The sequence below is a fragment of the Polypterus senegalus genome, chromosome 12 (genome assembly GCF_016835505.1).
Source record: "Polypterus senegalus isolate Bchr_013 chromosome 12, ASM1683550v1, whole genome shotgun sequence".
Classification (NCBI taxonomy): domain Eukaryota; kingdom Metazoa; phylum Chordata; class Cladistia; order Polypteriformes; family Polypteridae; genus Polypterus; species Polypterus senegalus.
The window spans coordinates 125,064,106-125,088,393 of record NC_053165.1 but is presented as its reverse complement, the minus strand read 5'-3'; the positions used below and the strand labels follow the sequence as shown (position 1 = coordinate 125,088,393).

Genomic DNA, 24,288 nt, shown 5'->3' with positions numbered 1-24,288 from the left:
GCTGGCACAAATCATTTTTGGAAGGTAGAAAACACGTTGAAGATGAACACCGTTCAGGGAGGACTTCAACTTCGAAAACCAATGAAAACATCGAACGTGTGAACACTCTTGTGAGATCAGACCGTCGTTTAACATTAAGAATGTTGAGTGAACAATTAAATTTGAACAGATTTACCGTTCATCAAATTTTGACTGAACATTTGCAAATGCGAAAGGTCTGTGCCAAAATGGTGCCGAAAAACTGCCCTCTCCATAACAGAATTTTTGACCTCAAAAGGCATTCCTGTGGTTCCCCAGCCCCCTTATTCACCTGACCTCAGTCCGTGTGACTTTTTTCTTTTTCCTAAACTGAAAAATGTCCTCAAAGGACGTCATTTCGGGACTTTAGAAAATATCGAAAAGAGTGTAACGGACATGCTGAAGACCATACCGGTTGAAGACTTCCAGCGCTGCTACCAACAGTGGGAACAATGTCTCCATCGGTGTGTAGCTGCCCAAGGGAACTACTTTGAAGGGGATAACATTGATGTTTGAAAAAAATAAAAACTTTGGTAAATAAAAAATCAGTCTCATTACTTTTCTGCCACACCTTGTATATATATATATATATATATATATATATATATATATATATATATATATATATATATATACACACACACACACACACATATATATGCATATACACATATATATATATGACAGCAACACTCATGACAATGACACTGTCAATCATGTTACGTTATTATTAAAATGTTTCCTTTTCTTTTTCATTACTTCTTTAACACACTACTTCTCCGCTGCGAAGCGCGGGTATTTTGCTAGTCAGTTATAAACTTTGTAATTAACTTTGCGGTGTTAGATGCCGTTCCCCCTGTGGAAGAAGTCCTATCTAAAAGTGGATTTAGAACACAATTAAAGTCCCCAGCCATTATAACTTTATGAGTGTTCAGATTGGGAATGGATGCAAATAAATTTTGTATAAATTCCTTATCATCAACATTAGGTGCATAAACATTTATCAAGATCATTTTACAGTTAGATAAGTCTCCCATGACCATTACATATCTCCCTTCAGGATCCAATACTACATCTGATGCTACAAATGGTACTGTTCTATGTATGAGAATTCCCACACCTCTAGTTTTCTTCATAAAACTAGAATGGAATATTAGGCCAGTCCAGTCTTTTTGCAGCCGGAACTGATTCTTGCTTAGTAAATGGGTCTCCTGTAAAAATAGTATTTTAGCATTTAAACCTGTTAGGTTAGAGAGTACTTTCTTTCTCTTCAATTCGTGATTCAGGCCTTTAACATTCCAGCTTACGAAATTAACTGTCCCATCATGGAGACACTGACTCTGAGTTTTTGATGTCATTTTATAGTCTTAACTGGAAGTGAGACAGCTTCGGCCTTAATTTCCTATTTCCCCTAGAGTTGTTGCCATGCAGCTTATTATTACGTTGATAGTTATAATTATAAAGATTAAGAGGATAGATTAGGTATAGATCAAGCCTGTTCTCTTTCTCTCCCCGCCCCTTGACCCCCAACCCTCCCTTTTTGCCTCTCCAAGTGAGGTTAAAGCCCACTTCACACAGTCCCAGTACTCTGACATACCAAGAGACAGAGCACGTCCAAAGCAAAACAAGCCCCCATGCAGCGGCATTTTAGAGTTAAAAGATAGAGATATCTATTACCAATATAGTCTTAAAAAAAAAAAAAAAAAAAAAAGAATTTTGCACTTAAAATATATATAATAGTCTTCAGCAATCTTAGTGCATTAAGAGGATACACCCAGATAATAAACCCGGGGGATGGTGTTAAAAATGTGTCCTGAATAAGCATAATAACTCTTAACTCAGTAGTAGCAATAACAATAAACAAAAGGTATGATATTAAACAGTCTCGTTTAGGGTAGAGGTGAAATAATTATCTAATAAAAAAAAAAGAGAAAAAAAAAGAAAAAAGACAAAGTAATTAAGCACAATACAACATAAACAGATACCGCCTTTCAAAACGAATTATAAAAGATCTGGGTCTAACGGTGTTTGATCCGCGTACGTGGTAAGCCCCTGCTATCTCAGATTCTGCTTTAAAGTCATCCCCGACTATTTTAGAAAAAAAGTTCAGCTGCGAATTTCACAGGGTTTGAACTTTCTCGATTCTCAGGCAGACCTTCAGCTCTGACATTATACCTTCCAATTCCATCTTCCAAAGCAGCCAGTCTGTCTCTTAAGTTTTTTGCATTCGGAGCTGACATTTACTGCTTTTTCCTCGGCACTGGCAGCTAAATTTTCGGCTATTTCAATCCGAGTTGTGAATGTCTCCTTGAGATCCTCCAATTGGTCAGTAAGCATGCCCAGTTTAATCGAGTTTTCTTGAATGTGCTGTTCAATTTTACCCAGCACCTGTCGCAGCTCAAGTTGCATCTCCTGTCGCAGGCTTTCATTTGCCTGTTTCAACTCCTGTCTCATTTTTTCATTTGCCTTCACCCTTGCTTTCTGATTAGCCTTCTCGCTTTTCTTTATATCTTGCATGAGCTCAGCGAACATCACCTGCAGTTTAGACATTTCAATTGTGCTTTGTTGTAACGTAGATGAAGCAGCAGACTCTACTGTAGCCGGTGTCCCCGCTACTCCCGGCTCACGTGGAGTAATTGAAGCCGCAGACTGCAAGGCCTTTTCCAGTTTCAGGTGATCTTCTCCGATCGGCGAGCTATCGAGATCTGCATTCATGATCGTACCTTCGCTCCCCTTTTCGCTCTCAGCCGGCGACGATGTAGCGGACCATGGTCCCGAGGAGTCTGTACTTTCGCCCATCTGATCTAGGTCTGTCTCTGAAAGGTCGTATCTTGAACTAGGGCTTGCTTATCTTAGCTTGGGTGTAGCTTTAGTTTTCAATTCTTTCGGACCACCCTTCTTGTTAGCCATGTTTATATGTGCTTACATATACTGTAGCAGTCCCTCTCGGGTTGAATAAATACAGGATATCTCAGGATAATAAGCAAATAATATGAAAAATAACACCGCTGCTAGTGGAGCTCCACTTCAGACGTACATCTCTCGCATCGGATGAGACCAACTGAATGTTTAATTTAAATTGCCTAAAACTGATATAGTTAAACATACTCCTCATAAGTAGTTTTTATATAATATATTAAATTAACTTTGTGAAGCATCAAATAATAAATACAGTAAAAAGTTCAAAAACACAATTACAGAATTTTTACAGGAGACCCACTTATTACACAAGGATCAGTTTCAGCTGCACAGAGACTGGACGGCCAAATATTACATTCCAGCTTTACAAAGAAAACCAAAGATGTGGGAACTCTTATATATAAAACAATCTCATTTGTAGTATCAGATGTAGTATCTGATCCTGAAGGGTGATATGTGATCATCATGGGTAATTGATTTAACTATAAAGTGATTTTAATAAATATCTACGCACCCAATGTGGATGATAGGGACTTCATCCACAACATATTTGCATCCATTTCCAATATGAACACTCATAAAAGTATAATGGCTGGTGACTTTAATTGTAGGTTTAAATCCAGACCTAGATAAGCCTACTGACACAGGGGCGATGACATCTAACACTGCAAAAACAATTACACAGTTTGTAACCGATCACAACTCATCAGACCCCTGGAGATTTCTAAACCTAGCCCAACACTATTACTCAAGAATTGAATATTTCTTTATAAGTAAGAATTTCTTGCCTACAATTAAATCTTGTAAGTATGATGGTATTGTTATCTCTGACCATGCCCCTTTTAATCATGGAGCTTAAATCACTATGCTCCACATATTCATCTCGCAGCTGCTCTGTATTAACCCACTTTTATTAGCAGACAAGATCAAAGCAAAACGATTATTTTTTGACAAATACATCCTCAAAGATCTCTGCAGGAATACTCTAGGAAACCTTGAAGGATTTCTTAAGAGGACAGATTATTTCATATATTTCCCACAAAAATAAATTGGAAACCAAGAAGGTATCAGAGCTAATCAATGAAATTACCAGAATATATCCAAATGAGGCACTTGATAGGAAAAGACAGGTTCTGCATACAGAACTAAACCTCTTCTCAACTAAAGAAACATAACTCATTTTTAAATCAAAACATCATTACTACAAACACTGAGAGAAAGCTAATAAAATCTTAGCTCAACAAATCCACAAGCAGGAAGTTTGCAATGCAATCCCAGCAATTACCAATATTGACAGAGACAAAATCATTGATGAATAGCCTTCCTAAGCTTCTTTTTCTAATTCAAAGCATTCCAATATACAGTGGAACCTTGGGTCACGACCGTAATTTGTTCCAAAACTCTGGTCACAACCCAATTTGGTCGTGACCAAAAGTAATTTCCCCCATAGGATTGTATGTAAATACAATTAATCCATTCCGGACCGTACAAACTTTTAAAAATATATTTGCTTTAAAGATTTTTAAGCACAAAAATAGTTGATTATACCATAGAATGCACAGTGTAATAGTAAACTAAATGTAAAAACATCGAACAACACTGAGAAAACCTTGAACAGAGAAAACTAACATTGCAAGAATTCACGCTATTGCCTTACGAACCACTCACTGTACACACTTTTTTAATGAGTTTTAAACACAGGGGAAAAAAATGAACATTTGAAAAATCCGTAATTTATGCAAAAACTAACCATAAACAACCAAGAAAACTAACTTTGTATGAGTTGAGTTCTGGCATGAAGGAAGTGAGGAGGAACTGGGTGGAGAGGACATTACAGTTTTAAGGTAAAGTCCCTCTGCGCGATGCTCGTCTGACCAAGAACAATGTACTGTACAGGGAGAGACTGAACGCGTGCATAAATCACTGGTGCGTACGAACTGGAAGGGAAATGAAATAGAGCACAAACAGTTCATGGCGAATGCACAGGGAGAGACTGTACACGTGCGGAAATCATCGGCACATACGAACCAGAAGGGAAACTGGCTTGTTTGTCACCCGAGTGTATGGTCGTGAACAGATGCAAAAGTTTGGCGAACTTTTTCGTCGTAACCCGATTTGTACGTGTTCCAAGATGTTCTTGACCCGAGGTTCCACTGTACATCAATAAATCATTTTTTAAGAAAGTAGATTCAATCATAATCTTATTTATTTGGAATTCAAAACATCCACATACCTAAACAGTGATACTACAAAGACCTAAGGCATAAGGTGGCATGGCTCTACCTAACTTTCAATTTTATTACTGGACGGTGTAATATCCTAGATGACACTTTTGCCCCTTTAAACCAAACAGACACACACTCGGGACACCAGGTAAATGCACCAAGAAGGTATTTATTTAGTTTCTTCTTCGAATAGTGCCCTCTAAGCACCACAACCGCACTAAACAGGCAAGTAAATCACAATAACTATAAACACAATTCTCTCCTCCACACCTCCCAGCATGCTTTGTCCACCTCCACCTGACTCTAGCTAACTTGCTGGGACTTCAGCAGTTGTTTAGTCTTTGACCCGGAAGTGCTTCTGCACTTCCATCAACGTGACTTGCGAGCACTTCCGGGTCAGACGGAGAATTAAAGTTCTTTAATCAGCCCATAAGTCCTCATCGCTATATGGGAAGCATGACTTTCCAGGTCCTTTCACAGCTCCCCCTGGCAGCACCTATGGTGCCCAACAGGGCTGAGAAGCTGACAATGGGAATACGGGGCACCGCTAGACTCTAGGGGAGCTACCATCTAGCGTTTTGGAGGAGGCAGTGTCTACAAGTCGCTGCCTTCCCCCATTCTTCCATCTCAGAGGTGTCCCAGCTGGGTTGAGCTGCCGGCCGTCTGTTACAGTGGCAAATATACAAGCTATAAAAACCTGGACATTGACATAAACAGCTGAACATAGATTATGATCTAGAAATAAAATCCTACAGACTTTTTAATGTCTGGAAAACATTCAGGATTAAATTACTTAGAGATCTCTACATTGACAATGTCTTCGCATCCTAGAACAATCACACTCCAAATTTTACTTTCCAGCAACACATTTCTTTCACTACCTCCAAACGAGAAACTTTGCTAAACAAAACCTGCCCAAATTTTCCTCATCTCCCACCTACTTTTATTCTGGAAAAGATACTGATCAGTCTTAAGGATTCAAACAGCAATTCTGTAATATACAAAAACATTTTGTAAATCCCTCCCTTTCAAAGATCCCAGAGTATAGTCCGAAAAGGATCTCTCACTCAACATTTCAGAAAAGGAGTGGAAGGCAGCAATGCACAGAATTCACTCTAGCTCCATATGTGCAAAGTATACAATTATTCAACTTAAAAATCATCTATGGAACACATCTGTCTTGTTTAAAATTGCCCACAATATTTCCAGGGCAAGGTTCAACCTGTGAACATTGCAATCAAGTTCCAGCCTCATTGGGCCATATATTTTGGGCCTGCACCAAATTATCATCATTTTGGACCAAAATCATTAAATGTCTTTCAGAAGGCCTTGGTGTTACAATCTCTCCTAATCCATTAACAGCTGTGTGTGGTGTACTTCTAGATGGACTTAAGGTGGAGAAGAACAAACAAACTGTAATTGCATTTACTTCACTATTGGCACATACTTATGACTTATCTTGCTCAACTGGGAGAATCCTAACCCACCTCTTTTAAGTCAGTGGGTAACTGATGTTATATATTATTTGAAATTAGATAAAACAAATTCTCACTGAAAGGAGAATAAGCATTTAAATTGAGGAAATGGGTTCTTGTCCCTTATTTATTTTAATTATTCTTTATTTATCTATTTACAGTATTTCCTTATTTTTCCTACTACTAAAGTTTTACTCTGTTAGCCTAACTCTCTTTCTCATGGGAGGGGGTTGATTTGATTTGAACTTAAGTTTGGTAAAATTTGACGTGCTTGTACAGAATGTTATTTTCTTTTAATAAATTCAATAAAATGTTTAAAAAAATAAAAACTCAATTGTGCTGACAGAGTAGACTGACATACTGAACTGGTATGTGAGCCCAAGTATAACTGAATATTTGTTTCACTGATCCATTTAAAATGTGGATCCCAAAAAAAAAAAAAAAAACAACCTCTTAACATTCTTACCTGGCTGTCACTGACATCCAGCATGACATAGCCTCCTCCTGCTCTCAGTTGTCTCTCTGTGTATTGCTTGTTATAAGGAGCTGTTTCCACATACTCTGTTAAATAAACCATTAAAGACTCAGGGTATAGCAGGATAAGAAACAAATGCTTTAAAGTCCTCTTAACCTTATTTTTCAGTATAAGCAAAAAAGTGAAAACTATTTAGGTGAATCTCTTTTTTTCCAAATTGTATTAAGAACAGAGCCCATTTGGCACCACTCCTCTAACAGCAGGGACCTATATCTGTCTGCAAATAGTGTTAAATATTGTACTGTACATATACATCAGTTAATGGGGAACCTTATATATAAAAGCAATATACAAAACATAAAAATATGAAGCTTGCCGATTCTGGAGTGCAAAACCAAGGTGAAGATAATCTTAATGAAGTATTTTATCGAGTCCAATTATGATAACAATTATAGAAAGTGGCAAATGTATAGTGAAATCGGCAGTAGCACTGAATGTTACATACTATGCCTATATACCATCAAACAGGATTAGAATCTATAAGATTTCAAGCTAAGGAAAAAAAAAATATCCTCAAAAGCTGACCTTCCTCCTTATTGTCTCCTGGGTGATTGGTCTCTCGATCATTCTCTGAAGATGTGGTCAGCAGAAAAGCATAGCCAAGAAAGAGAGAAGTGCTTTGTGGAAGTGGACCAAATGTTTCTATTAGATCCGAGGAGTTGGGAGGCAGATCACATCCACTCTCTGAAGTAGAACGCATCTCTCCATGTTGCCAAGCTATAAAAAAAGAAGACACAAGAGGGGAAAAAACATTAAGGGTTCAAAATATTCGGAAAGATCAAGCTCAAGGTCAAGAAGAATTTTACTGTCTTAAATAACAAAGCATTTGGTTATGTAAATTGAAACTGAGTAACAAAAAAAGATACTATACTTTTCCGGAAATAAATATGTCTGGTTTCATATCATTTTAAATCTGAATTTTAGGATTCTGTTACTTGCCAGGCAGACCACAGTCTCAATAACTGTGTTTCTAATACAGATGTGAGCAACACTGGAACACCACAAGCAACAGTCCTATCTCTTTTTCTCTTCACTCTGTACAGCTCAGATGATAAATACAACACCACGACATAATACTTCCAGAAACTCTTAGATGATTGCGCACTTATAGGATAAAGTATAGGCGTCAGGTGGAGAAGTTTGTTTCACAATACAAAAAGAATTGTCCGCATCTTAACATCAGCAAAAGCAAGGAACTGGCTCTTTTTTCCTTAAGAGACTGGTCCGTTAATGTGGGAAGTGATATCTTCTAAAATTCTGTGATGGCCAGTGGAAATTTTTTTATGCAGTGTTGTGCTGGGCTATAACATCATTTCAAGAGATGTCTTCTGAATTAACTTGCCAAGTAAAAGGGCAAGCCCAGTTATAGGACAAGCTCTGGACCATTTGAGGTAGTAGCGAAGGACAGAATTAAAAAAAAAACTGATTGCCATAATGAACAATGTGGCACATTGTTTCTTTGACACACTAGCACCGAGTACTTTCAGCCAATGAATTATTCAGCAGATGTGTGTGTCGAGAAACACTATCTGGGGCTCTTTTATAAAGACAGCAATATACTGTGTGCACAATTATTAGGCAAGTGAGTATTTTGACCATATCATCATTTTTAATGCGTATATTCCAACTCCAAGCTGTATTAACTTGAATGCTTATTGGATTTAAGCACGTCAGGTGATGTGTATTTGTGTAATGAGGGAGGGTGTGGCCTAAGGAGATCAACACCCTATATCAAGGTGTGCAGAATTATTAGGCAGCTAGTTTTCCTCAGGCAAAATGGGACAAAAAAGAGATTTAACTGACTCTGAAAAGTCAAAAATTGTAAAAAGTCTTTCAGAGGGATGCAGCACTTTTGGAATTGCTAAGATATTGGTGTGTGATCACAGAACCATCAAACATTTTGTTGCAAATAGTCAACAGGGTCGCAAGAAACGTGTTGAGAACAAAAGACGCAAATTAGCTGCCAAAGATTTGAGAAGAATCAAACGTGAAGCTACCAGGAACGCATTATCCTCCAGTACTTTCATATTCCAGAGCTGCAACCTACCTGGAGTGCCCAGAAGTACAAGGTGTTCAGTGCTCAAAGACATGGCCAAGGTAAGGAGGGCTGAAACCCAACCACCACTGAACAAGAAACATAAGTTGAAACGTCAAAACTGGGCCAAGAAATATCTGAAGACAGATTTTTTTCAAAGGTTTTATGGACCGATGAGATGAGAGTGACTCTTGATGGACCAGATGGATGGACCTGTGGATCAGTAATGGGCACAGAGCTCCACTCCAACGTGGAGGTGGGGTACTGGTATGAGCTGGTATTTTTAAAGATGAGCTAGTTGGACCTTTTGCATTGAAGATGAACTCAAAATCAACTCCCAAACCTACTGCCAGTTTTTCAAGACACTTTCTTCAAACAGTGATACAGGAAAAAGACCATGATTTTTATGCAGGCCAATGCTCCATCACTTGCATCGAAGTTCTCCACTGCGTGGCCAGCAAGTAAAGGCCTTAAAGATGAAGGAATAATGACATGGCCCCCCTTCCTCATCTGACCTAAACCCTATCGAGAACTTGTGGGCACTTCTTAAATGCTAGATTTACGGGGGAGAAAAACAATACACCTCTCTGAAGAGTATCTGGGAGGCTGTAGTCACTGCTCCACAAAAAGCTGATCGTCAACAGATCAAGAAACTGACAGACTCCATGAATGGAAAGGCTTATGACTGTTATTGGAAAGAAGGGTGGCTATATTGGTCATTGATTGATTGATTTATTTTTTTTTAAATGTCAGAGATGTTTATTTGTAAATTTTGTGGTGTTTGTTTATTATTCTCACTATAACAGATGAAAATAAACAAGTGAGATGGGAAAAATTTCATTTTTCCTTTAGTTGCATAATAAATCTGCACACTAATAGTTGCCTAATAATTGTGCGCACATATGTATTCCCCTGATGATGTTTACACTCACATTTCCGTTGTGAAACATTCAGGTTTCAGGTTTAACAACATTTTGGATTGACTGATAGCACTGTGTTTGTTCCAAATTAAAATTAATCCTCAAAAATACAACTTGCCTAATAATTCTGCACTCCCTGTATGTCTGCATAATGCCTTGCTGGGACTGTGTCAGCTAAGTCACAAGTTTTTTTGCTTTTTATTTTTAACTTTACAGTCATACAGGTGTGTGTTCAGACCAAAGTGTTTCTGTATATTTATTTTTTTATTTAATTATTTATCGACCTATTTACTATGCATTTATTTAAAGAGCTTCTGTAAAAAGCCAAATTCCACCCTGAGGGCAAATAAAGTGCTAAATATCTAATTGTAAAAATTTAATAATGAATTTATACTACAGAGAATAGTAATCAGAATAATTAAAGATTTGATCAAGTTATTATTTTTTTGCAATCACAATTCCTTCTCTATGTGCTTTAATTGTACATTTCAAATTAAATTTACTTTCAGCACACTTTCCAATACACAGATGAAGAGTGCAGCAAAGCATTTTTAGCAACTTGCTTGTCTCTAATAAAATTAACAAATTTGGCTGCAGATGAAGAATTTAAGTAGCACAATGCAACTAAACCAAAAAAGCCAAACAAAAAATACAATAATGGCCGAAAAATATTAACAACAGAATATCCATTTATAGTCAATGACCCAGATTATACTGTATGTTGAGCCAGCAATTTGCTGATAAAAATTTAGGGAATTCAGTAGTTGAAGAAATTCCAAAGCTTTGCTCTCAGAGCTAAGCTGAACTAAAGTAACCAATCAAAAGAATTTTACCACAGTTTATAATGCACAACAACAATAAAACTTAATTTCAGGCATGAAGGAGGTGTGGTTTGGTAGGCAAAAGTCAATAATAAAATGAGTAGTTAGCTTTTCAGAACTACAGCCAAATGCTCCAAGCAGGAAATTTTTCCAAAGGTAAAATTGTTAAAAGTATAATTACAGCAGTAATCATTTCTAATCCACCCCCATTTTTACCCACACGAACCGAGTACATAATTGTGTCCTGATTGGCAGATTTCAGTTAAATAAACAGTCATATATAAAAAAAAAAAAGACATTTTAATGAGGTTTTTGCACTAGAACTGACAGAGGTCAAATAATGTGTTTTTGCATTCTACACTTAAGCATATTTTAAGCCATTATTTGCAGGTAAACATGTATTAACAACATTTACTGCACATTCTCCTATATTCATAAGTAATATTGTATTACTTTACTGCTTAACATTGAGGATTTACGCTGGCTTGGCCTGCCCCAAAAAATTGCACTAGATCTTAATAATTTTCCAGCTCTCTTGAGGTGCAACATATTTTAAGCACCTTCTTACATGCAAGAAGCTGACAAGAAGCTCCTATATCTTAGCCAAAAACAAGCAATAGGTCTGAGATAGGTAGTTTCAGTTTCAATTTCAACTTAAATGTATTCACCATTTTCTTGTTTAACTGGTGAGATCAGCTTTTCATCTGTTATTCCCTACTGTGGTGTGGCGTCCCTGTCTCTATAAAGTTCATCAGATAAAGTGTGTTTTTAAGTTATATTTTAGGGGCTTGCAGTCTTTTCAGATGTATTGACTCCTATATTTCTTATTGAACTTCAGGATTTACTGTGGTGGGTTGGCGCCCTGCCCAGGGTTTGTTTCCTGCCTTGTGCCCTGTGTTGGCTGGGATTGGCTCCAGCAGACCCCCGTGACCTTGTAGTTAGGATATAGCGGGTTGGATAATGAATGGATGGATGGACTTCAAGATTTATGTGAACCAACAAGGTCAAACAGTTTTGTACCAGCAATTTATGAATCTTTTGATCTCCTGTTTCTAAGCTTAGCTCTGAAGGACTATTGCAATTATGTAGTCACTGCTGTTCTTCTTGGCTGATCACAGACCAAGTTCTCTTGCCACCAAACACCACCAGCCACAAAATAAGTCCCATGTGTTTTACTTCTTAGTTCTACATTTTTTTTGTTGTATTTTTTCACTGTCGTTTTTTGGTCTTTTGTTGTTAGCAATTAAGGAACATCTAACATACATTGTTCTACTTTAGCGAGTTACATGCTAACTTTATTTTTCACATTTCTGGAATTTTTGCATAACCTTTTCACCTTTATTAGCTTATTGAAGATTTAGGTATTTTGAAATTTGCATTTGTTAGTTTGACTAATTTTTGTTTTGAATTTTGGCTTTGATGAGTGGTCTCTTTGATTATTGGTATTAAAGCCGGCTTATTTTTTTACTACAAGTTAATTAATTTCTTTAGTCTATTTTAAGCTGTCCATTATAGAACATATCATCTTTGGAGAACATCTGTTTCAGAATGTTTCCAAGATTCAGCCATTTGTAGTGTTGCAATCACCTGTGATTGTTTCAAAATGATCTAGAGCACCTGCCTTTCTCTGGGTTGACTGCATCCTGTGATTATGTATTTCAAAATAATTCATGGTACTTGCCTTTCACCATCTTAGGTAAAACCTTTGAAATATTTTCTTCAAAACAATTTGCCACATCATGACTTAAATTATGTACATATTGTGAGTAGAACAAAAGCAGCCTTTATACTATATAGTTTTCATACAACAGTGAGGAGTATCTGCCACACAGTGTGAATACTTTGATAAGGATCTTCTAAAGGGTAAGTGCTACAAATAATGCAAGCAGTTGTATAATGCATTACATGCAATAAGAGAATGGGACTACTCTCTTTTCCTTTGAAAATCCATTAGTAACTATCATTTTCTATATTTATTTTAAGAGAGAATGATTCACATTAATAAGAGAGAATGATTCACAGTTAAACATTTTTGGAATTTGTCTGGCTTTATCTAGATGCATATACAGTCAATTCCAGATATACTGGCCCCTTCATGAAAAATTGCCAACATTAATATAAAGAGGAAACATATATGAGTGATACTTTGTGCTCAAATAACTGGGTAAGCATCTTGTTTTTATTGTCAAACAGACTTTTGGAACAAAATATAGTTTTAATTTAGCAACACAAATTTTCTTAATAAGGCGGATTATAAAAATATTGACACCCCAAACTGCAGCATTTTGTTGAGCTTCCCCTGGTGAGAATGACAGCACTCAGCCTCTTTCTATAGTGATTAACAAGGCTGGAGAACACTTGTGGAGGGATCTTGGACCACTCTTCCATGAGAAACAATACATGGAGATTCTTTGGTTCTCTCTTCTGAATTGCTCTCTCCAAATGAGACCACAGATTTTCAGTTGTGTTCAAATCTGCAACCACTTATTTGTTGATTTTCATGTGTGCTTAGGATTATTGTCTTGTTGGAAGACCCAACCAAGTCAGTTTCAGCCTTCTGGCAGAGGCAACCATATTTTCGGCTAACATGCTCTGGTATTTAACGGTAGTTAGTATGCCACTCACCTTAACAAGAACTCTTGGACCACTGGCAGCAAAACAGCCCCAAAGCATCAAGGAGCTATATTTTACCATGGGTATGAGGTGCCCTGCTTTGTATGCATTTCCCTTTTTTTTGCCAAATGTTCGTGTGTGAGGCCAAAAAGCTAAATTTTTGTCTCATCTGACCATAACACGATTCTAGATTGATCTCCAATATTGCTTGGCAAAGCCGAGACACTCGGAGTTGTGTCTTGGACTTAGGAGAGGCTTCTTTCATGTCATTTGTCCATAAAACTTCTGGTCATTGAGGTGTTGTGTCACAGTTGACTTTAAAACAGTGAATCCCCAAAATTCAGCTGAACTTTGCAGTTGTGAAACTGTTATCTTTAGGTTTCTTTTAGCATCCTCCTCACTGTGCATGGGGGAAATATGCAGAGGTGTCACAATCCTGGAAAATTATCAACAGGTCAATGCTTTTCAAACTTCTGTATCATGGCTTTGATTGTGCCTACTGGTAATTTCAATTAAATGCCTATTCTGGTAGCCAATTCCCAATCTATGCAGCTCAAGACTCTTTCTTATCAGAGTTGAGAGCTCTTTGGTTTTACTTATGTTGTTGGATGACAAAAGGATTTTACCTGTGTGTTACCTCATATTTATACCCCACTGAAACATGAAATGGCTATAGACAACAGTTCTTGGATACTAAAACCAATATCAAGAAACATTTTTCCCACAAAGGTACAAATTTATTAGATCTTATTTATTGTATTTTTCAAGGATGACAATAATTTTGTCACATACATTTTTGACAAGTTAAACTATTCCAAAGATATAGCACCACTTTTGTCGGAACTGTTTTTATTAAATAAAGTCAACAATTATTTAAATAGGTTCCAGTTATGACCATTACGCGTAGAATTTCGAAATGAAACCTGCCCAACGTTTGTAAGTAAGCTGTAAGGAATGAGCCTGCTAAATTTCAGCCTTCTACCTACACGGGAAGTTGGAGAATTAGTGATGAGTGAGTCAGTCAGTGAGGGTTTTGCCTTTTATTAGTATAGATAATCGAGTAACATTAGTCTAGTGTCTGTTTGGTCAGCAAGTGTAAAAGGACAAGTAACAAAAGCTGATTGCCACTGGTGAAAAGAGGTAACAACTAATAATTTAGAATCATAGATTATAATAGATAAGGCGATTAAGCTTAAACATTAAATTAACCAACAATATAAAAGATCACAGAGCATATTTTTTTTCTTTCTTTCTATCAATTAGATATTCAGAACTTGTTCAACTCAGTTCAATTCATTCAAATTCATTATTTCACAGAAGTATTGTGTTTTTTCTGTAACAGTGTTTGTGCTCTGGGCATTTCATGCCACCAAGTGAGGAAGGGGTTTAAGCATGAGTGTAGTGCATAATCAAATGAAAAGAATAGAACAAAAGTTATAAGTATTAATTTAATCTTCCATGTGCTTTGGGATAAATTTAATCAGCTTAGTTTAGGGCCACAGGGAGTCAGCGATTATTGCAGCTACAGGGAGTGTAAGGTAAGAAGCAAACATGGCAGACAACATCCTTTGCAGGGCTCAGTCACATAGCCAAGAAGAATAGAGTGTGCTGCATGAAGTCCAGTAGCAGAAATCAATTAATAAAGTGTGTTTAGTTTTAATCTAGTTATTTGACTGACTGCTTGCCTGCACAACTGACAGAACTACCTACCCACCTAGCACCTATAATTTTTTTTCACTTTTATATGATTTCATTCCTAATAATCAATTTAGGGATATAATCTTCCATTCTTAAAACAAAAAGACAATTGGACTACTGGAAGGTGTTATAAATCCATTCTGTAAACCTTCCTGTATAATATATACTGTTCCATAGCTTTAGCTTCTGGCTTAGAACGATATCTTTATCTTAGGAAATGGCTACTCTAGTAATAATTAAATGGACGTGTGGAGATAACTGTAAAGATGATCTTTTATTAAATACATCCTGGTATTCATAATATTCCCCAGGTAATAGTACTGCGACAAGGTGGGCAGTTAAATACTGTTCAAACAATTATTCTTGCTAAACTACTTCCATCATACAAAGTCTTTGCTTTGCCAATCAATGACTAAGTATGCATCTTTAATCACGATAAACCAAGTATAAGATGAACTGTGTGTGACTGAATGTTAAAAAAAGGTTATTAGCTCTTAATGAAAAAGCCTGACAAGTGTTCTCCAATTAGATGGTGAACCACAGCTTAGTAAGAATATTTGGACTGAACTAGAGAGCATTAGGGATTGAAGCCTTCTTCTGTTTTCCTACAGCAATTCTGCTCACCATGCAACATCTGTATCCAGCAAGACAGCACAGCAACACTGTAGAAAGTCTGTTATAAAACTTTTCTGTTTAAAGTCACACACTTCCAAACCCGCACATTATAAAACTAACACAAGATAGGAAACTACTCCATTTAGTTAATTACGAAAATACATTCATATAAACCTTTACTGAAATTTTAGGTTTTACTGCTGTAAAGCCAAAAATCAAAGATAATTATTTTAGACCTTTATTCACCTTTAAGAAAATTTTACAACCGATATTTTTAACCCACTATTTTTGTCTGCTCTTCTCTCCATTCCTTATCGTTATTTTCTTTATTTTTTGTTCTCATCTGATACTCTGTTTTTGATCTACCCTTTCTATTGTGTAGGCTTCTTTTATAATCCTGATTGGGGTTATAAAATGTGCACTTCCTTTTACTGTGTATGCCACATGTGACAACAGATCTAAAATGCACAGCCTTCTGTTTTTGAAAAAGCCATCATCACCAGCGCTACAGACTGAATAAAAAAACAAAAATTAAGGGATGCAGCTATTTGTTTAAAACATGACAAAAGAAGACTTCCTAAAGATGTAATTTTTGGTGAGTAAAAGTAATTACTCATTTTTATTTTTTTGGTTGGTAGACGTCTATTCAACAAAACTGTATAACAAATCAGTACTAATCAATGGAAAGATGAATACAAACTACAACTATAGACAGAGCTCATACAGCTTCCACAGGTTAAAATGTAATTCCTCATCTCTTTTACACAAGCTCAATGCTGATATAATAAATAGTACTTCCTGCTTTTGGTTTAATGTTTAATCACATTCTTCTATTGGTTTGTCTTTGTGTTTTCCATGTCATCTTTTTCCAGTAACACATTTGTTTTGTCTGCAGTGGGTTGGCACCCTGCCCAGGATTGGTTCCTGCCTTGTGCCCTGTGTTGGCTGGGATTGGCTCCAGCAGACCCCCGTGACCCTGTATTCGGATTCAGCGGGTTAGAAAATGGATGGATGGATGGATGGATGGACATTTGTTTTGTTTGCCACTTTCACATTACACCTCCAAGTATGTTTTTTCATTCCCTTTTATTTTAGGACCAAGTGTACACAAACTTAGTATGCACAGCTCTTTATCTCTAATATCCATTAATGTTTCTACTAATAATCCCAAAGAACATTGTGCCTACGTGTTCAAAATTCATATTACAGTTTATCTTTATATTGGTGGAATTCACATTTTAAGATTTCTTTTTTTTCTGCGAAATGGAGGTTCACTTGTAACACTAGCTCCAAAACAAATTAGGTCTCAACAGTCAAATCTGACATACCTTTTGATAAGCAAGTATTATGGAAAACAGAGTATTTTCTTGAAGAAAGGACTCACTCATTACATTTTCAATTCCAGTTATTGCCATTAGGCCACTGGTCCAAGGACAGAAAGCAACCAGTTCAAATACTCCTTACTACCAACTGCTAGTAAACTTCTAAATAAGTTCAACTTCATATTCACACGCTTATAAAGATGAAAGACGCCTCACGCCTGGACAAACTTGTTAAGAAGGCAGGCTCCATTGTAGGATTAAAGTTGGACAGTTTAACATCTGTGGCAGAGCGACGGGCACTAAGCAAACTCCTGTCAATCATGAATAATCCACTGCATCCACTTAACAGTGTCATCTCCAGACAGAGGAGTAGCTTCAGTGACAGACTTTTGTCACTGTCCTGCTCCACTGACAGATTGAGGAAATCGTTCCTCCCCCACACTATGCAACTCTTCAATTCCACCCGGGGGAGTAAATGCGAACATTAATTTTATTTTAATTCTTTTCATTTTTATTATTATTTAATTTAATATTGTTTCTTTGTATCAGTATACTGCTGCTGGATTATGTGAATTTCCCCTTGGGATTAATAAAGTATCTATCTATCTATCTATCTAAATTATGGGATGCACAGTTACCACTTCCATCAGTCAAGTCAAAATGCTGGTTTATTATGTATACCAATCAGCCACAGCATTAAAACTACTTACAGGTGAAGTAAAAAACACTGATTATCCTATTATGATGGTACCTGTCAAAGGGTGGGATATATTAAGCAGCAAGAGAACAACTCCTGAAAGTCATTTGTTTACATTTGAAAAAATGGACAGGTGTAAGGATCTGATTGACTTTAATAAGGGCCAAATTGAGATGGCTAAATGACTGGGTCAGAGCATCACCATAACAAGAGATCTACTGTGGAGTTCCTATTTCAACTTGAAGACAGTAAATCTGAAAGTCACCCAGAAAAATTGAAAAGGTAAATATTTTCTTATATATTATGTTTGAATCTGTACTTACAGTTTAAGTATACAGTACATTTTGGCTCTCAGCAAGTAAAATGTAGCAATTGTCTCTAATCCCTGCATATATATTTAGGGCCCAGAAAAGTAAGAGCCAAGTCATTTCAGTTAATTCTAATGGTAAATTTTTCTTTAGTCTGCTTTGCTTGAAATTGAAAATAATATGGCTTAACACAGATAATGGAAGATTAAGTTTAAACTCCTATATGTTACAGAAAATGTAATTTTCATAATTTTAACTCTGTGTGAGAGTGTAAATAGCTCTTAGATTAAAGTTGTACAGCTAGAAAGAAACATGAATGGTTATACAGATAGACATTAATGGCCTATCATTTTTTGACGTTTGCATAGAATATTGCATCAAACAATAAACAGAAGAAATGTAACCTAATGTATTTAAAGAGAACATCATAAGTTTCCCTTTTCCCCCTTTCTCTTTAACACGTATTATCAACTTTTTTCTCTAATTTTTGTGTGAATTGTTTGCCTTGAATTTCACTAAAATCTTTAAAAACAAAAACACTTGGACTGCAGAGTTTTTATGTACCGCAAGTAATACTAGTGCTGGAATGTTTGTCTGGTAGCTGCATTTGAACCATTTTTTAAGCCATTTGGAAACCTTTGTCATACATAGCTACAATGTATAAATGTGATGATGGCAAAAGCATACAACTGAAGTTAAGCAAACAGTAAAAATGCATGAGCAGTCACTGCCCATTTAAAACAAAGTGCAAAGCTGTACCAAATTCAGCAGTGTAACAGTTAACTGTTACTGAAAAATTTAACATACAGGAAACCCCCAAGGCTTTCTTAAGAGGGCAGATTATTTCATAACCTTCCCACAGAAGTAAATTGGAAACCAAGATGGTATCGGATGCTAATCAGTGAAATAACCAGAACAGATCAAGAACACGCCAGGTGTCCAAATGAGGCACTTCATAGGAAAAAAACAGACTCTGAATTCAGAACTCAACCTCTTGACAACTAAAGAAACAGAACAACTCATTTTTAAATGAAGACATCATTACTATGTACATAGAGAGAAAGCTAATAAGATCTTAGCTCAACAAATCCACAATCAGGAAGTTCGCAATGCAATCCTAGCAATCACCAGCACAGACAAACTCATAATTCTACAGAGTATAAAGAAGACAAGACACAACATGCTTTTCTGGATGCATTACAGATATGACAACTAGACACTCTCAGTGTAGAGGAACTGGATAATCCTCTGGCACTGTCAGAATTACAAGATGCTATAAACTCACTTCAGAGAAAGGGAAGGCATCTAGCCCGGATGGCTACCCTGCCAAATTTTATAAAAAACTAGCTCCCCTTTTATTAGAAACATTTACAGAAGCTAGCAACAATAAAATTCTACCTCAAACCTTTCGCCAAGTATTAATTACTGTCTTTCCTAAGCAAAATAAGGACTTATTACAATGTGCATCATACAGATCAATTTCACTTCTGAATAATGATGTTAAGATACTCTTCAAATTCCTAGCTAGAAGGATTGAGAAAGTGCTTCCTTCGGTAATATCACAAGACTAAACTGGATTTATTAAATGCAGTCACTTAGCTTCCAATATTCGATGCCTGTTTAATGTAATATATTCACCCACAAAGTCCAACACCCTGGAGATATTTTTATAGTTGGATGCAGAAAATGCATTTGATAAGGTTGAAATGGACTACCTTTTCACTTCATTGGAGAAATTTGGGTTTGGCCCAAACATTTGTGCATGGATCAAACTACTGTATACCAGTCCAAAAGCTTCAGTTTGTATTAACATTAATTCAGACTACTTTAAACCACACCGTGGTGCTACACAAAGATGCCCCTTGTCAACACTGCTTTTTGCAATCGCCATTGAGCCACTGGCAGTTCATTGTCAAAATGCTTGGGAGATAAAAGGGGATTATCAAAGAAGGGCTTGAACAGAAAATTTCTCTATATGCATATGATATATTACTATATACCTGTATATCACATCCATATATTGTGCCTGCAGTCATAACAGCATTAACAGAATTTCAAAAGATTTCTAGTCTCAGAATTAATTTGAATAAAAGTGTGCTCTTTCCATGGAACTCTCAAACACAATATTTATCAACAAAATTTTGTTGTCTGCATGGAAAAACTTAAGCCAGACTTGCATAGATGGTCTACCCTTCATCTCACTTTAGCTGGAAAAATTAACATAGTCAAGATGAATATTCTTCCTAAGCTTAATTTTCTATTTCAAAACATTCCAATATACCTCAACAAATATTTTTTTAAGAAATTAGATTCAACCATTACCTCATTATTTTGTAATTCAAAACATCCACATATCCAAAGGGTGACCCTATAAAGACCTAAGGTGGAAGGTGACATGGCTCTACCTAATATTCAATAATTTTACTGGGCAGAAAATATACAGGCTATAAAAACCTGGACACAAACAGATGAACATACAAAGGCTTGGTCCACAAAAGAAATAAAATCCTGCAGTACTTCTTTATATTCCTTGCTTTGAACTCCCATTAGTACAAGTCATTGCCAATATGCTATCAACCCAATTGTGCTTCACTCACTCAGAATAAGAAACCAATGCAGGAAGTATTTTAAGATAGAGAAGCTTTTATCTGTGGCACCTCTGCACAGGAACCACCTTTTTCCACCCACTAAAAAATTACGCAGTTTTTAATGTCTGAAAAACATTCAGGATTAAATCACTTAAGAGATCTGTACATAGACAACAAGTTTGCTCCCTATGAACAATTACACTCCAAATTTAACTTTCCAGCAACACATTTCTTTCACTACCTTCAAATTAGAAAGTTTGTTAAACAAAACCTGCTCAGTTTTCCTTACCTCCCACCTACCTCTATGCCGAAACAAAATATTGATCAGTCTTGAGGAGTCGGACAACATCTCCCGTCTCTCACTCAATATCTCAGAAAAGGAGTTGAAAGTAGCAATGTACAGAATTCACTCTAGCTTCATAAGCACAAAGCACACAATTATTCAACTTAAAATTATATCGAGCACATCTGTCTTGTTTAAAATTCTCCAAAAAGTTTTCATGGAAAAATGCAATCTGTAAATGTTGCAATCAAATTCGAGCCTCATTGGGCTATATGTTTTGGGCGTGCACTAAATTAACATTGTGTTTAACCAAAATCTTTAAATGCCTTCCAGACAGCATTGGTGTCACAATCCCTCCTATTCCATTAACAGTTGTCTTTAGTGTACTTCCAGATGGGTTTAAAGTTGAGAAGGACAAACAAACTGTAATTGCCTTTACTACACTATTGGCACGTAAACTTATCTCGATCAATTGGAAAAATCCTAACTCTTTTAAGTCAGTGGGTAACTGATGTTATAAAGTATATAAAATTGGAAAAAATCAAACTCTCACTTAAAAGATCTGCACAAAACCTTTCCAAAACCTGGCAGGATTTAATCAATAACATTTTAGAATAAGCATTTAAATTGAGGAAGCAGATTCTTTCCCCTCTTTTTATTCTATTTAAGTTTATTAATTTATCTGTTTACTTATTTTTACTAGTTTAAAGTTTTACTCTGCTGGCCTAGCTCTCTTTCTCATGGGCAGGGATTGATTTGTTTCGAACCTAGTTTTGTTAAACTTGACTTGCTTAAATGGAATGTTATTTGATTTTAATAAATTCATTAAAATGCTTAAAAAAAGTTTTACATAATTTTTTTATGCTGCTTGGATGCAAAAGTATAAAATATTGATTTTATGTCAGTTTTCCCATCGGGGTTAAGCCCATCTCCTGCAATATGATTTCAGTTGCTATCATTCACATTTTACTAACATTATTAAGGCCACTTTATGCCAAGTATGCCTAGCAGCTATATTCACAATATCTATGAGTAACATATCTCTAAATCTAGATGGATGTTTTAAAAATACTTACGAAATGCGTCCATTGTAAGAGTGAGGTGTAGATAAAACTAAAACCCAAATTATTTGGTCATGTTTCAAGTTGGACTGCTGATACCAAGTTATGATAATATTAATCAAAAATATTTTTTACTTTTGGGCTTTTCTGACTTAAACATTTTGTTGATAACAATGCTGTATTCTTGGTCTTCTTGTGGGAGTTATTTTACTTATTTTTTTAATATTCTGATGTTTTTAAATTCTACATAACAAATTATTACAAAATTGCTTGATAAAATAATTGATTAAATGTTTATAAAATAGTAAATTTGCAGCAGCCCTTGTTTCAGTTGGCAACTATGGTAACTAAGATAACAACTCTGATGCACATTAGTGAACAGAAAAGCATCACAGAATGTTAAACCTTAAAGGCACATGGGCTTCAACAGAAGACAAGTGCTTGGTATCAGAGAAAATTAACATAATGTGAGAAATATCAGTAACACTTTGTTTTAAGGGTGTCTACATAGTGACTTCATAACATATGCATAAGCATTTAAGAAGAAATACTTGATTAGTAATGAATTGAGTATTTGGAATATGTGGAAAAAAAACCTTTTCTATTTAAAAAAAAGAAACCTTTTTCATATCAATTCACCATAATTCAACTAAATGTCTATCGCCATATCAGAGTCCACATACATTATGGGCAGGGCTTCTCGTTTTAATACAAAGGCATCTAGTTTTTTTTATCGCAGGCTACTCTGAAAATTCCAACTGCCCACTTGCTTTGTTGGGTGGGGCACATTGCAAACCTCTTCCACCGTAGCAGTACAGCTAGCCAAGTGCTTTAACAAAAGCAATGCTCAGTGGACTTGGCAAAACACAAACTTGTGAGTGATGTGGTCACGCAATGGAACAGCAAGTTGGAAATGCTAGAAAGGTTTTTGGAACCACACTGAGCCATCTCAGCAGCTCTGTATATAAGCAGCGAAGTTGCTCCCAGTGTGACTAGCATGCAGCACACTTTCCTGGAACACATCCACCAGCTGTCATAAGTTAGGGCCAATCTCTCCACTAGCTTGAGAGATGTGGCAATGCTTTGCTCAAGATCTTCATAAAGTCTAGGTACAATAGCTTCACTCAATTGCTTTCTGGTTGGTACAGCATATTGCAGCTCAAAAACCTTTATCATTTGTCGAAAGTCCATGTTTTCAACAACAGTGTGGGGTCTCATCTTTACAGATAAAAACTGATAAAAGTTCTGTTATTTTCTTGGAACAAGGTGAATTAAGCGGAAGCTTAGAGCTTACCGCCATCTCCAGTGTAGATTGTTTAGGCTCTACTCGTTTGGATGTCAACTGAAATTACGTTTATGTGTGATGTTTGGATAAATGATTTCTCAAATTTGTTGGATAAATGATTTCTCGAATTTGTTGTGTTACAACAATAGTTAATATCTGAATTGAACATCTTACATATGGATTTGCTTTTATCCAGTTGTCCTTGACTGACACACCGTTTGAATTCACAGTAAGTCCACACATCTGATTTAAGTGTCTAAGACACTAATTTCAGCTAAAGTGGACACACCATTTTATATGAGATAGCAAAGTGTTTTCCATAGAATGCCTTAACAGGTGCATTAGCACAATCTACTGGATCGGACAGCAAAAATCTGAGAAGGGTCTAACTGTGGAGTAATGCCCACAACGTCAGTCCCAAAATGCCCCTTGAGTAAGATAACCCTCCCACAACCTTAATCTTCACCATAGTCTAATGTGATTGGTGTTTTGTGACTGATGTTGAGGCATTAAATGACTGACCTCATAGGTACTGCGGTCTGCAATTACACTCTGTTGAAAAATCTGCATATAGTAATTGAGCAGGACAGAGTTTCACAAGATCCATCTTGAAACTTCGATATTGAACCATTTAAATGAAAAATAACGATTAATCGGAAAATAAGTATTTTTACCCAGGCCTAAAGAAGACTGCATCAGGTTCCACTCTTGACATCCAAGAACAGAAAGCTGAAGTTGCAGTTGACACAGGCTCACTAAAACTAGACAGTTAAAGACTGTAAAAACATAGCTTGGTCTGATGAATCTCTGGTTTCTGCTTAGGCACACAGCTGTTAGGGTTGGAATTCCCTACCAGCGTTCTTCAATGGC

General features: G+C 36.3%; 1 protein-coding gene across 1 annotated transcript in view; it reads right to left on the bottom strand.

The window, feature by feature from the left end:
* tp53bp1 (tumor protein p53 binding protein, 1) overlaps nt 1–24,288 on the bottom strand; it is a 210,140-nt gene that overhangs the window by 69,733 nt on the left and 116,119 nt on the right. The window contains exons 16-17 of the mRNA XM_039771359.1: nt 7,698–7,889; nt 7,104–7,198 (exon numbers count right to left, since the gene is read on the bottom strand). Coding sequence (XP_039627293.1) covers nt 7,104–7,198; nt 7,698–7,889 — 287 coding nt within the window. The remainder of the gene's footprint in view (nt 1–7,103; nt 7,199–7,697; nt 7,890–24,288) is intronic.